This window comes from Neomonachus schauinslandi, chromosome 6 (assembly GCF_002201575.2).
Source record: "Neomonachus schauinslandi chromosome 6, ASM220157v2, whole genome shotgun sequence".
Lineage (NCBI taxonomy): Eukaryota > Metazoa > Chordata > Mammalia > Carnivora > Phocidae > Neomonachus > Neomonachus schauinslandi.
The window spans coordinates 46,263,214-46,274,935 of record NC_058408.1 but is presented as its reverse complement, the minus strand read 5'-3'; the positions used below and the strand labels follow the sequence as shown (position 1 = coordinate 46,274,935).

Sequence of the window (11,722 nt, the reverse complement as noted above, 5' to 3'; positions counted from 1 at the left end):
TTAGGAGTGGTGGGAGCAGGCTTCTTAGGGGTGGTGGGTGCAGGCTCTTTGGGAGTGGTGGGTGCAGGCTCCTTGGGAGTGGTGGGTGCAGACTCCTTGGGGGTGGCAGGTGTAGGCTCCTTGGGGGCTGTGGGTGCAGGTTCTTTGGGAGCGGTGGGTGCAGGCTCCTTGGTGGTGGGCGCAGGCTCCTTGGGGGTGGTGGGAGCAGGCTTCTTGGGGGTGGTGGGTGTAGGCTCCTTGGTGGTGGGCGCAGGCTCTTTGGGAGTGGTAGGTGTAGGCCCCTTGGTGGTAGGTGCAGGCTTCTTGGGGGTAGTAGGAACAGGCTTCTTGAGGGTTGTGGGAGTGGGCTCCTTGGTGGTGGTGGGAGCAGGGGATTTGGTTGTAGTTTCAGCTTCGGGTGTAGATTTAACAGGAGCTTTGGGTGTGGGTACAAAATCTTTAGGAGGTGTTTTTTCTGCATTTCTTGTCTCTTTAGTTGAAGTCTTCTCTTTTGTTCCACTTGAAGTCTCTTTGTTTGTTAAAAAAGCCTCTTTAGTTTCAACTGTTGCCTCCTTATTAGGTGTTGAAGGTGTCTCTTTGGATATATCAGAATTAGGTGGAAGACTGGGTTTAGGATTTATTGGTTTGCCTGTTGTAATCTTGGGATATGTGGTAACTTTATTGTGTTGGGTAGTAGGAATGTCAGGAGTTGGGGTGAGCTTGATGTCACCATTGTCCAGTCCACTTCCAGCTTCATCTACAACTGGTGGTTCTGGGGTAGGTTTCTTTTTGGGAGTTCTTCCCTTCTTGTTATCTGTTACTAGAAAAAAATACACACATCTTTTATTTTTGAGTAGTTTTCTCTTGAATAGTGACCTAAAGATCCCATCCTTATCAACAAGCTATGTATCCCAAGCAAATTGCTAACCTGTAATATGTCTATTAACTTGTTATAAAATGGTTAAATACTGAACTTATCTGATTGGCCTATTTTAGGGAATAATGAGAAGGGGTGAAAAGCACAAGTTAAAGTCTATACAATTAATGTATAGAAACAAGTGGCAGCTTTGAAATTACCAACATGATCAATAACACTAATTCATCTCTATGTGAATGCTCTTTGCCCCTCACTCTCTCCCTTCCTCTTATTTCACATTGCTCAGTGACCCGTCCTCCCCCCTGGAAACCTAGTTCCAACATCTTGTAGATTCACTGCACCAATTGCCTCAGAGACCTCTACAGCTACACCCCAGGAATCTGTCCAGTCACCGCAATGGTCCCTACTGAGCTCTGTTTCCATACACACGGCTGTTAGCTGCTCTCTTTCCTCGGCGCACCTAAACTCAGCAGCCCTGGCGATACAGAGAGATTAGGATGCCATGGCAGCAAAAGACCCTGTTCAACAGGATTTCTCATAGCAGCTACCCCACAGGTGAATTTCAGAGCCCAAAGAGCATATCAAGAGCTCATCACTGAGATGAGTTCCATTTAGCAAACATGTACTGCACTTCTATGGTGTGCAAGACTCTTTGGATGATTCAAAGACTATGTATTGGCTATTCAGCCAGAGAAAAGGCTTCAGGGGAAATAACAACCACCCCAGAAATAGAGTTCTTCAAAACTCCAGTATCCAAAATTCAGTCTTTCCTGGAGAAAGAGAATATATTTTAGAATTTCAGGAAATAAAAGCAGAACAAAGGGAATCTCTTTTCAGAAGGTAACAGTGTAATCTGTAGTGCATTCTCTACTACAAAAAAAAAAAAATCAGCCAGATATGACATATAATTTATTAGAAAAATAATAAAAAGGAGCTGTAAAATATGGATAATAATATTGCCTTTCCCAGAGATGTGTATGAGACTTTAATGGATTAACATTTTAAAGCACTTAAAGCAACACATAAGCGTTTGCAAAATAAAATAAATAAAATTAAAGGAAAAATAACACAAGGAACATAGAGAAAGAAGGAGAAGAAAGAAAAATGTATCAGGTGGACAGGAATTAAACTTGAAAACCATAAGTGAGCATCTCTGGTGTCGTCCTGTGGTTCTAGAGCTGCTGCTCTAGCATCTTCTTATCCTTTGCTTTAAAGAATGGTTTCTTAGCTGCTTTGCACTAGTTTCCTATGGGAAGTTCTCATTAGTATCTCCTACAATAATTTTTACAAATCTGTACACGCCCCAAGTACTGAAATGTCCTCAAATCATTCTACCAACGTGCATTGCTTTTAGATTATTATTAATATGGCATTGATATAGTCTTTGATCTTTATCAATGCTCAAACCTTTGGGTTTCTTCTTTAATTCTTTATTAGCAGCTGAATTTTTGGAAGAGTTGATTTTCCGAATAGTTGAAGAGGAAGAGGAAGAGGAGGAAGACTCTTGATTTTCAGAAACAGAATGTTCTATAAATCAAATAAAAAGGTTGATCACACCAACTGTAATTTAAAGCAAAAAACCGCCAGTCCAAATGCAACAAGAAATAATGTTTACTGAGCTACAAATGCCTGTTTTGCTTTTATTTTATCAGTAATATGATCAACTGTTCTTTTAATTTGTCAGTAAAAAGCAAGGTAGTTACCTTATCACAGGTACTAGCAATATATTACTTTCTCTCAACTTTCCCCTCTCGCACAGAATCTAATTATTCTGCAGAAAATCACCTGAGATTTTTTTTTTTTTCCAATGAGATGTATTTCTTCCGATTATTTTAACCTACACCCATGCTGGGTTCAGTTATAAGAAAAATAAATAGCTGATGGTTTATAATTTGGCTAAAGAAAAATAAATAGCTGAGGGTTTATAATTTGGCTTAAACTTAGACTTTAAACACATTTTAAAAAGTGTAATGAGCCTTTCAAGACTCACATGAGTCCCTTATTCTATGAAGAGTCTTATAAAAGTAGTCCACCTACAGCTTAGTCCCTCTCAAAAGCTTTTATTACATCTGTCATCTTCCTACCTTCTGTTATTTCCTCTGATTCTATCACTTTCTTAGTCATCTTCTTGTTTGGTGCTTTGGGTGAACGTTTGGTTGTTGATTTGATGGTTTGAGATGCTCCTGGAGGTGGAGGTGAAGTCTTTGAAGATGGTGGTGTTGTGGGATTATGCACTGAGGCCAAGCAAGACAGGTGGATTAACATCTTGTTGACATTCATCAGCAGCTCTTAACTGTGAAAGGCACGGATGCATCTGGCTTCAAGAATCAATGCTGGTGAAAACCAGCGTAGGCATGCTCTTAGCCTAACACTAGTTACTCCAAAGCAATTAATTCTAAAGATGCATTGCTATAAAATATTGGTTCTGAGATTGTTATAAGTTATGACAAGGGGCAAAGGCTCAGGGGTCAGAAAACCTGAATTCCAGTCCTCGACCTGCAAGGTGCTATCCTTGTGACCTTGAGCAAATGAGCTAACCCCGTCTTGAACTTTGTTTTCTTGTCTGCAAATTGAGATGTTTATTCTAGATGATTTCTGAAGGTATTTCCCGGCCTAAACCATACTTGACTCTATCAGCTCCGTCCCTTATGCCAATCTTCTGTGATGATAGAAATAATTACTGCATGTGAGTGAAAGGTATTTGTGCTCTCAGGAAGAGAAATATAATAATTACATTTGTCCTGTTTTCATATTCATTTAAATCAAATGATGCCAATTCACCTTTTTTTTTAATTACAAAAGTTCTGCATGAATATTACTCTTGTAAAACGTTCACATCTTGACATTATGCTTTTCTCAAAATGTGTGGCCCTTCCCCAAGTTAAACAACCGTTAATGGTTTGGTGTGTATCTTTGAAACTTTTTCTGTCCCATCTGCCTACCCTTTCTATGTCTAGAAGAGAAGTCATGGGACATGTTTTGATCGTTAGGAACCAGAAGAAAAGGAGAGGGACTTCTGAAAGATAAGAAAGCAGAGAACAGTGGGGAGGCTTTGAGTAGAGAGAGTTGTGATAAATCCTGCTGCTCTTACCGAACACCCCCTAGGAACTCTGGCCAGCGCAGTCTCCATGAGCTGACGACCACACTCTTTCCTCTGTCTCTCCCACCAAATAGCTCAATTTGAGAAACAGTTCTGCCATACTAGCTAGTGATCTTGAGCCAAACAACCTCTTGGACTGTTTTCTCACCCACATTTGTTCAGTTCTCGAAATGTTACAATTTTGAGATACATAGATGCTTACAACAGTATCTATAGACCCCGAAACAACCTAAGAGGTGCCTGGTGAGATAGTTTGGCTGTTATTCTTTAAAAATGAAGTAGTGAAGCTCTGGGTGGTTCCATTCTTTTCAGTGGAAACCTGGACTGTCTTAATGAATTCTGTAAATGAAGCATGACCTTCATCAATTTTCTTCGTTTAGCATAAGCCTCGGGTAATCTGACCCACCACCTAGTAGCATAAAGCACTGTCTTTATTAACATGTCCTTGCAATGCTTCATCACTCTCTAACCATCCTCCCTCCCCACCCATCCTCTGCCCAAAATAAAGTCTTAGTTTTTTGTCTCACAGCCAAAACAATTATCAGGGCACTGAGTAAATATGTATCCTTCATCCTGAGATCCTTCTCTGAGAGCTGCAGGAACCCGGCAGAGTTTTTGATTATATGGGTGTTGTCTCCATCATTTCTGGAATGCTGTCCAATGAAAACATTGAACAGTTAAGAAATAGCCCTCAACTATGCTGACTAACAGTTTTTTACCCTATTTCTCCACTGTTCCAAAGAAGCAGGACGTACAGCCTTGTTTAAATGAAATGATAAGATTATGCAAGCAATGCTTATTGTCACCTTTACCTCCACAAATATTGTTGTTTTAAAAGTAGAATTTAAGAGTAAACATTTGGTTAAAAAAGAATTCGTTTTTTTTTTTAAGTATTTTTTTAATTTTTTGGAAAATCTGAAGAGTTTTATTGTACTCTCAGAGTACTCCTTGAGGACCATAACCAGAGAAGAGGATTTTAAAATGGGACAATATCCCTTTTTATCTATTCTATCACACACAGGGATTTAGATAGAGATGACCATGGACTGCAGAGATGGGAAGAGACATACAACAGATGGTTAACAACTTCTTGGTAGGTTTGCCTGTAAATTTAATGTGTTTAACTCCTAAGTTGACTAGTTTAGAGAAGCCAAAAGTGTCATTCGGTCCTTCAATATACACTCAAAAACACTAAAGCCAAAAACACAGCTAGCCCAAAGGACCACCGACTGTGGGGTCAGCACCATTAGGATGAGACAAGAAATCACTGAGTAAGCTGGTTACTGTTGACTTCACCTGAAACTGGACCACACCTGAGGAAAAAGCACGTACACTCAGCCCCTATCCTCTCTGTTCCTCAACCAGCAATCTCTGATGCTCCTGGAGCCTGGCGGAGCCAGGCAGTGCTGTTGGAAGAGGCATTCCTTCTTTAATTCATTCTTGGTGAAGCAAAATTAATACAGAGTGGCTTGTGTGAGTAAAATCAAGTCCCTAGATGGAGTGCATATTAGACATTATCAGCAAAGCTAAGGTAGGTGCACAGGTCTGGCCGCACTGAGAGGTGCGGGTTGGCATCATGATGCTTACCTTTTCCACAAAAATCCTCATAATCAGGACAGCACTTGCCATACTTCTTACAATCTGAGTCACAGTCACACTCCCTCCCTCTTGCAAAGGACTCGAAGCAGCGGCCTTTACAGGAAAGCTCTACCCAGAGCAAGACAAAACATTATAGATTATTGACTACGCAGTCACACCCATGTACTGATAGCCATTTCCCACCTGATAGCTGACTAGAGTTCCAAAAGTGCATTTCTGAGTCTTTCATTTGGGATTTGGAAAATAGGTAGTTTTCCAAGTGGAGAAGTCAAGAAAGAAATATGATGACTCAGAGAAGTTTTCTTGCCCTTCAAGGCTCTGAGAAACAACCCAGGGCTGTCATTTCACATATGTACAGGGGAAAGGTGGGAACCCTTCATATGAAATCCTCCATCCTCTTCACCTTGCACCACTGCTTTGTAGTTGATGTTTATTAAATGAACGTTCAGACCTCACAACAATATTCCAAAGAGCTGGCTTAATATAGATGGGTCCCTGTTTAGGCTCAAAAATCACTTATAATGCAGAGACTTTGATTATGACAAACTGAGCAAGGTGTAGAGTTGGAAGATTTCAGCCTAATCCCATAGCCTGGATTATGCCTGCTCATGTCAAAACAAGCCTTGGCTAGAGGCACAGTAACTTACCAAGGCCTATTTGAAATGATCACCTTGTACGACACATAACTGTACAGCAATATATTTATCAACTTCACCTATAAAGTCTAAAGTGAACATAACTCTGAACCACTTTTAATTATAATTTTCAAAAGTTGGAGATTGAAATGTCCCTGTGTTAAGAAAATGATCCAAAAGTGTTCAAGGGAAATACCACTCATAATTTAAAATTCAGACCCTTTGGGTTTTAACTGAAATTCCTCATGAAACACTAATGCTTCGTATTTAAAGTGCCTTTTTTTGGGTACTTTAGAAACATATCAAAAAGTCCAACAGTCGGTAAGATTATTTTATATCCATGGATTCTTTTGATGAAACTATTGAAGGACCCCAACACTAAGCAATTACATCTTTGATTTACTTAATGACTCCCGAGTCACAGTATTCTCTACATTTTACTTGGGACTAGTCAACCACCTTGTGCACCTGACAGATTTCCAGGCTCCCCTCCCCACCCTCCTTCCCCCACCCCGCCAGGCCCGAGCTCTGACATCATCCTTAGGTACAGCACGCTGCAACACGTATGCGAGGAAGGGAAAGGCACTTGAGCAAAGAGAAGCGCAAGAGTGTGGAAACAGGTGCAAGGGGACCCACAGAACAGTGTCGCAGGACAGGGGAGACACTAGCTGTCAGGACTTACCCACGGTGCAGACTTTCTTGAAATCAGGGCAGCACTCCATGTAGTGTTGACATTTATAATCACAGTTGCAGGCGGCATCTCTAGAATACCCTTCCCCACATCTCCCTGCACAGCTTGGTAAATCTAAAATTATACAATACTAGCGTAAACATGGCCAAACCGCTTCATGGGAAGGAAGAGATCTACTGAGAAGGATAAAGCCACTTGGCGAGGGAGAATTTTATCAATCGGAAAAGGTCGGGAATGCTGGGTAGCAATGGGTCCTGCTGAACTTAGCCTGATGGCTTATGTGACCTTGATCATGCCACTTTATTCTTCACTAGACTGAGAAGATAAATACACTTTTGAAAATCAGGCAAAGTTAAGGGCTTTGCAAAAAGCCGGTAACATTCCTGGGGGAGGGGTAGCAGCTAGGGCTCTCCTGAGGCTGCCGCTAATGAGGACCAGCTGACATTTCTTCAGCATCTCTGTGCTGGGCACTGAGTTATACGTTATCTCTAATGTTTATGAAAATGTTGCCAGGAGAGTATCAGTAGCCCCTTTTGAGAGATAAGGAAGCTGAAACACAGAGACTTTAATTAATAGCTCAGGGACACCCAGTGAATAGTTCCAGGATATATGTATTACAGGTCAATTAGTACCTATTAATTATTCATACTGACCTCTTTTGCTCTCAGAAGTATCCTGATTTGCATAATACATTATATGGTCACCTAGAATTTGAACTCTGAAATCTCTGATTCTAAAGCCCACACTCTTCCCACCCAATCACACTGCGTCTCATCTCTCATGTTGAGTTTAAAGCAAGCTGGTTATGCCAGCAAAAACTTCCCTCGGCTTCCTCTTTTTATTCATGAGGATAACTGCGTTCTTTAAATGTTGAGGAAGTCAGATGCTTGCAACCACAGCTACAGTGAGTACAAAATAGGTAACTGTTCAAATAGCTTCTGGGCATGAATATAAAGGTCAGAGTTATTCTGGGTAAAACAAAAAAAAATACAAACAAAAGTGTAATGATCCTCAAATGTATTTTGAAGAATCACTTGGAAAACACCTTCCTGAGAGAATAACCACAAAAATGTAACAATGGAATCTGTCTCTGGAATAGAAACTGTCAGGTGCAATGTCCTAAAGCCAAACAGGGAAGTTGAAACACACTGGAAAATTCTCAAAATAATGAGTCCGGGAAAGTGAAAGTCTTCATGTGCAAAGAAAAGAGTAAATATTAGGACAAGCTTCACAACTTTTTGCGTACACATGTGCACAATACATACAAAAATGCATATATAGTGTATGTATATAAATACATATATATAAAGGAAAAAGAATGAGAAGAAGTTGAAAAGGCAAGACAAGCAGACAACACAACATTAAAGGCTACTCTTTTCTAGTTAGCAGATTTCTGAAATAGGAAATCAATTATCTTTGTAGGAAGAGCAATTATTTTCATAGATAGCTTAGGAAATGCTCTCAGTGTTGTGAGCCTTATAATACTATCACCAGAGAGCAGAGGAGTCTAGAGATGGCGTGGTGGCCATCATTCCTTATTAAATATTCACATTTGCTTTCACCTGTTTTTCCGTCTTATCTAAGTGATTCTGAAACTACGTCCATGGCAGGCAGTTATCTCTCATGCTTAGGCTGGTGGGAATTTTAACTATTTTCTTGGAAGTGTCTATTTTATAAATACAATTTCACCATAACAATCATGCACCTAGATTTTTCTTCTCTCCGGTTTTGCTTGTCAAAGAAACAAAAAAGGAAAAGAAAATCCAACACTTGGTATTACTGTCACTCATCAACCTTGATTGCATGCTAGAGACCTCGGCTAAGGTGATTGTATTGAATGTATCTTAACATTCTCTAAAATGAATAACAAGAACTGTTCATTCAGGACTGCCTGTTTTTGGAAAACTGGAATAGTTCAATATCATAATATATGACATGTGTGCGAATGTAAGTCATATCTGGATGACTAGTCCTTGTAAGAAAGACAGAAATTTCAAGATTAATACAAGGCCGTTTGAAACTTTGTAAATGTTCATTGTAATATTATACTTAGTTCTACATGATGCCAAAATAAGTCATCAATAATTTATGTGATGTAAAAGACTAGTTGAATTTATTGTAAACATGGAAGCAAAAATTACATGTTATTTCAACATTGTTCTTTTCAGTTTGTCTGATGATACTCCATCACACTAGCATAGTTTTATCCTGTGTCTGTATTTTGTTGAACTTTTGGAAGAACCATAAAAATATAACAATGTAACAATGGAAGAACTGCACAGAAATTATTCTATAGAAAAACTCAAAACTTGAAAGATTTCATAAGACATGAGAAAAACGTGAGAATTCCAAAATGCTTATAAATATGCCATATCTGCTTCACGTAACTTTAAAATTGTACATTAACCTCAAACAAATATATGTCTTGAGAAATCTATTTCTTTTGTTGTAGTAATAGTCAACACAGAATGATCAGCCACAGCTGTTAAATAAAAGTCTTTTTGATGGTTAAGATACCTTGAGAAGAAACTTGCTGAATCAAGAAAACAGAAAGTAGCAGCAAGTACATGGAAAGTATTTTCCACTCCATGGCTGTTTCCAGGTACTGAGCGCTCACTGCAAAGAAAAGAAAAAGTATCAAAAAACTGCTCTTTAGTCTCATTAGCTTATGCCTGTGTCACTTACCGTGTTTCAGTAACTTTTAAAAGGCGATTTAATGATAAAACCATCCCACTCTTGAAACAAGACTTTTAAAGATAATCAGCCTTAATTCTATCATAAGTATTTCACCATTAGATTTAATCTTACGCAGAAAAAATCGTCGAGTCACCATCTCAATCATGTTACTGTCCATTTTAATACTTCCGAATTCCCCCCAAAAGGAAAACAACCTTATCTCAACACTATTTAAATTATAGCATATACTTACAGTGCAAGGTTTAAATTCCAGCTTGGGGAGAAAAAATAAATAAATAAATAACCAACTTCAGTAAAATGTAATTTAACAAACGCAGAAGTGACTCTTCCAACTTTCCCTTAACTCTCCGTATAAATTTGTGAGCTTCCAACAGGTGTATTGCATAGCTGTGGTCCTTCTCAAAACTTTCCTACTACTATCCTTATAAATCTTTTTCAAACTCCTTGACTGAAGCATATCCCTATTGAATTGAAAACACATTTAATTCCACGAGGCAAGTTAACTTTGACACTTACCCGTAAAAGCAATAATGAGTTTTTCCAGTGTCCTGGAAGTCTTATATATCAGTGCAAATATATTGGGATGAGCCAATTAGTCCAAAGGTTAGACAGAATCAACAGTGACAACCTATGAAATCAAACTTTCCTCATTTGTTGGAAGAGGGCCCAGACAGCTAGGCTTAGGCAACATCTGAAAAACACTTCCATTAAGAAAAATGACTACTACAAAATAAATTTAGGATTATTGGCCAAAACACACTTCTAATTTCTGAGTGAAATGAACAAATCGTTCTGAGATGGTAAATAGTTCTGACAAGTCTTGACTAGCATATCAAAGCAGCGGTGTCAAAATAGTCAAATATTGGTATCACTTCTTGCTTTTATTGTTCCCCCCCAGCTAAATCTAGCAAAGAGTGATTTTGAAACTTATCTACTATTAGTTTGTGGTGTAAATTTTCTTAAATCAAAAGTCCATTTCTTGAGTGTTCGCATTTTCACTGAGCACAGAAAAAATGCTCTACATTGCCCCAAGGTGGATGGTCCTACTCTGTGTATTTTCTAGCTTCCTTTACCCTGTAAAACCCTGCTTCGAAAGTGTAGATTTCTCCCTTAGCCCCTTTATTTAAGCACAGCAGTGTTTGGGAATGCTCTTTTAAATTACTAATTTAGCCTCCTTACCCCAGAAAATGTGAACTGTCATCTTGCAGAGCTAGGTCAGCTCTGCTCAAGGTTTTACCTCAGCTTGATATGAAATGTTCCTGTTAAAATCCTATCTCCCGGGGCCTGACCATGGTTTTGGCTCAGGTTATGATCTCAGGGTCATGGGATCGAGCCCCTCATCACGCTGTGCGCTCAGCATGGAGTCTACTTGAGATTCTCTCTCTTCGCCCTCTGCCCCTCATGCATGTGCTGTCTCTCTAGAATAAATAAATAAATCTTTAAGAAAAAAAAAATCCTATCTACCTGCATAAGGCCTGGCTTGTGTACTACTACCTCCCTGAAACCTTCCTGGATCAACCCCAGCCACATCCAGAATCATAGTCAACAAAGGAACTGCCTTTTACGGCAATTATCTGTTTATCTGTCTCCTGCCCACTCCCCCAGGCCGCAGACTGTGGTTTCCCCAAGGACAACCAACACCTGTTCCTCCCTTCTGTTGCCAACATGTAGTCCAGTGCTTTACTGAAGTTGTGTGTTTACCGCGTGCTCGTCCAACCAAATGGTCATATTCCACGGTGTAGTGGGTATTTGGTAGGTACTGCGTTTAAGTAGCACAAAATGCCTTTAAGTTAAATATAATCCTCCACATTTTACAAATAAAATGAAGACCCACAAATAAAAAAATCTCTGACCCATTGAGGATACATAAGGAGTAGGGGCCAGAGCCAAGATTTGAACCCGTGTCTTTTCATTTCAAGTTCCCCCATGTTTCTACAAACTGAGGGTTGCTTGAGGGGAGGCGGTTGGGGGGGATGGGGTAAGTGGGTGATGGGCACTAAGGAGGGCACTGGGTGTTGTATGCAACTGATGAATCACTGAATTCTATCTCCGAAACTAATAGTATATGTTAATTAAACTGAATTTAAATAAATAAATAAATAATAAATAAATAAAGTTGCCTCATGTCTCTACTATTTCCAGCC

General features: G+C 39.5%; 1 protein-coding gene across 1 annotated transcript in view; it reads right to left on the bottom strand.

The window, feature by feature from the left end:
- PRG4 (proteoglycan 4) overlaps positions 1 to 10,208 on the bottom strand; it is a 16,036-nt gene extending 5,828 nt beyond the window's left edge. The window contains 8 exon segments of the mRNA XM_021682796.2: position 1; positions 3 to 799; positions 2,264 to 2,383; positions 2,941 to 3,090; positions 5,544 to 5,663; positions 6,873 to 6,995; positions 9,399 to 9,497; positions 10,095 to 10,208. The exon segment at position 1 is cut by the window's left edge and continues 1,122 nt beyond it. Of these exon segments, the coding sequence (XP_021538471.2) occupies position 1; positions 3 to 799; positions 2,264 to 2,383; positions 2,941 to 3,090; positions 5,544 to 5,663; positions 6,873 to 6,995; positions 9,399 to 9,471 (1,384 nt within the window). The 5' untranslated portion in view covers positions 9,472 to 9,497; positions 10,095 to 10,208.
- Between the last annotated feature and the right edge of the window lie 1,514 nt (positions 10,209 to 11,722).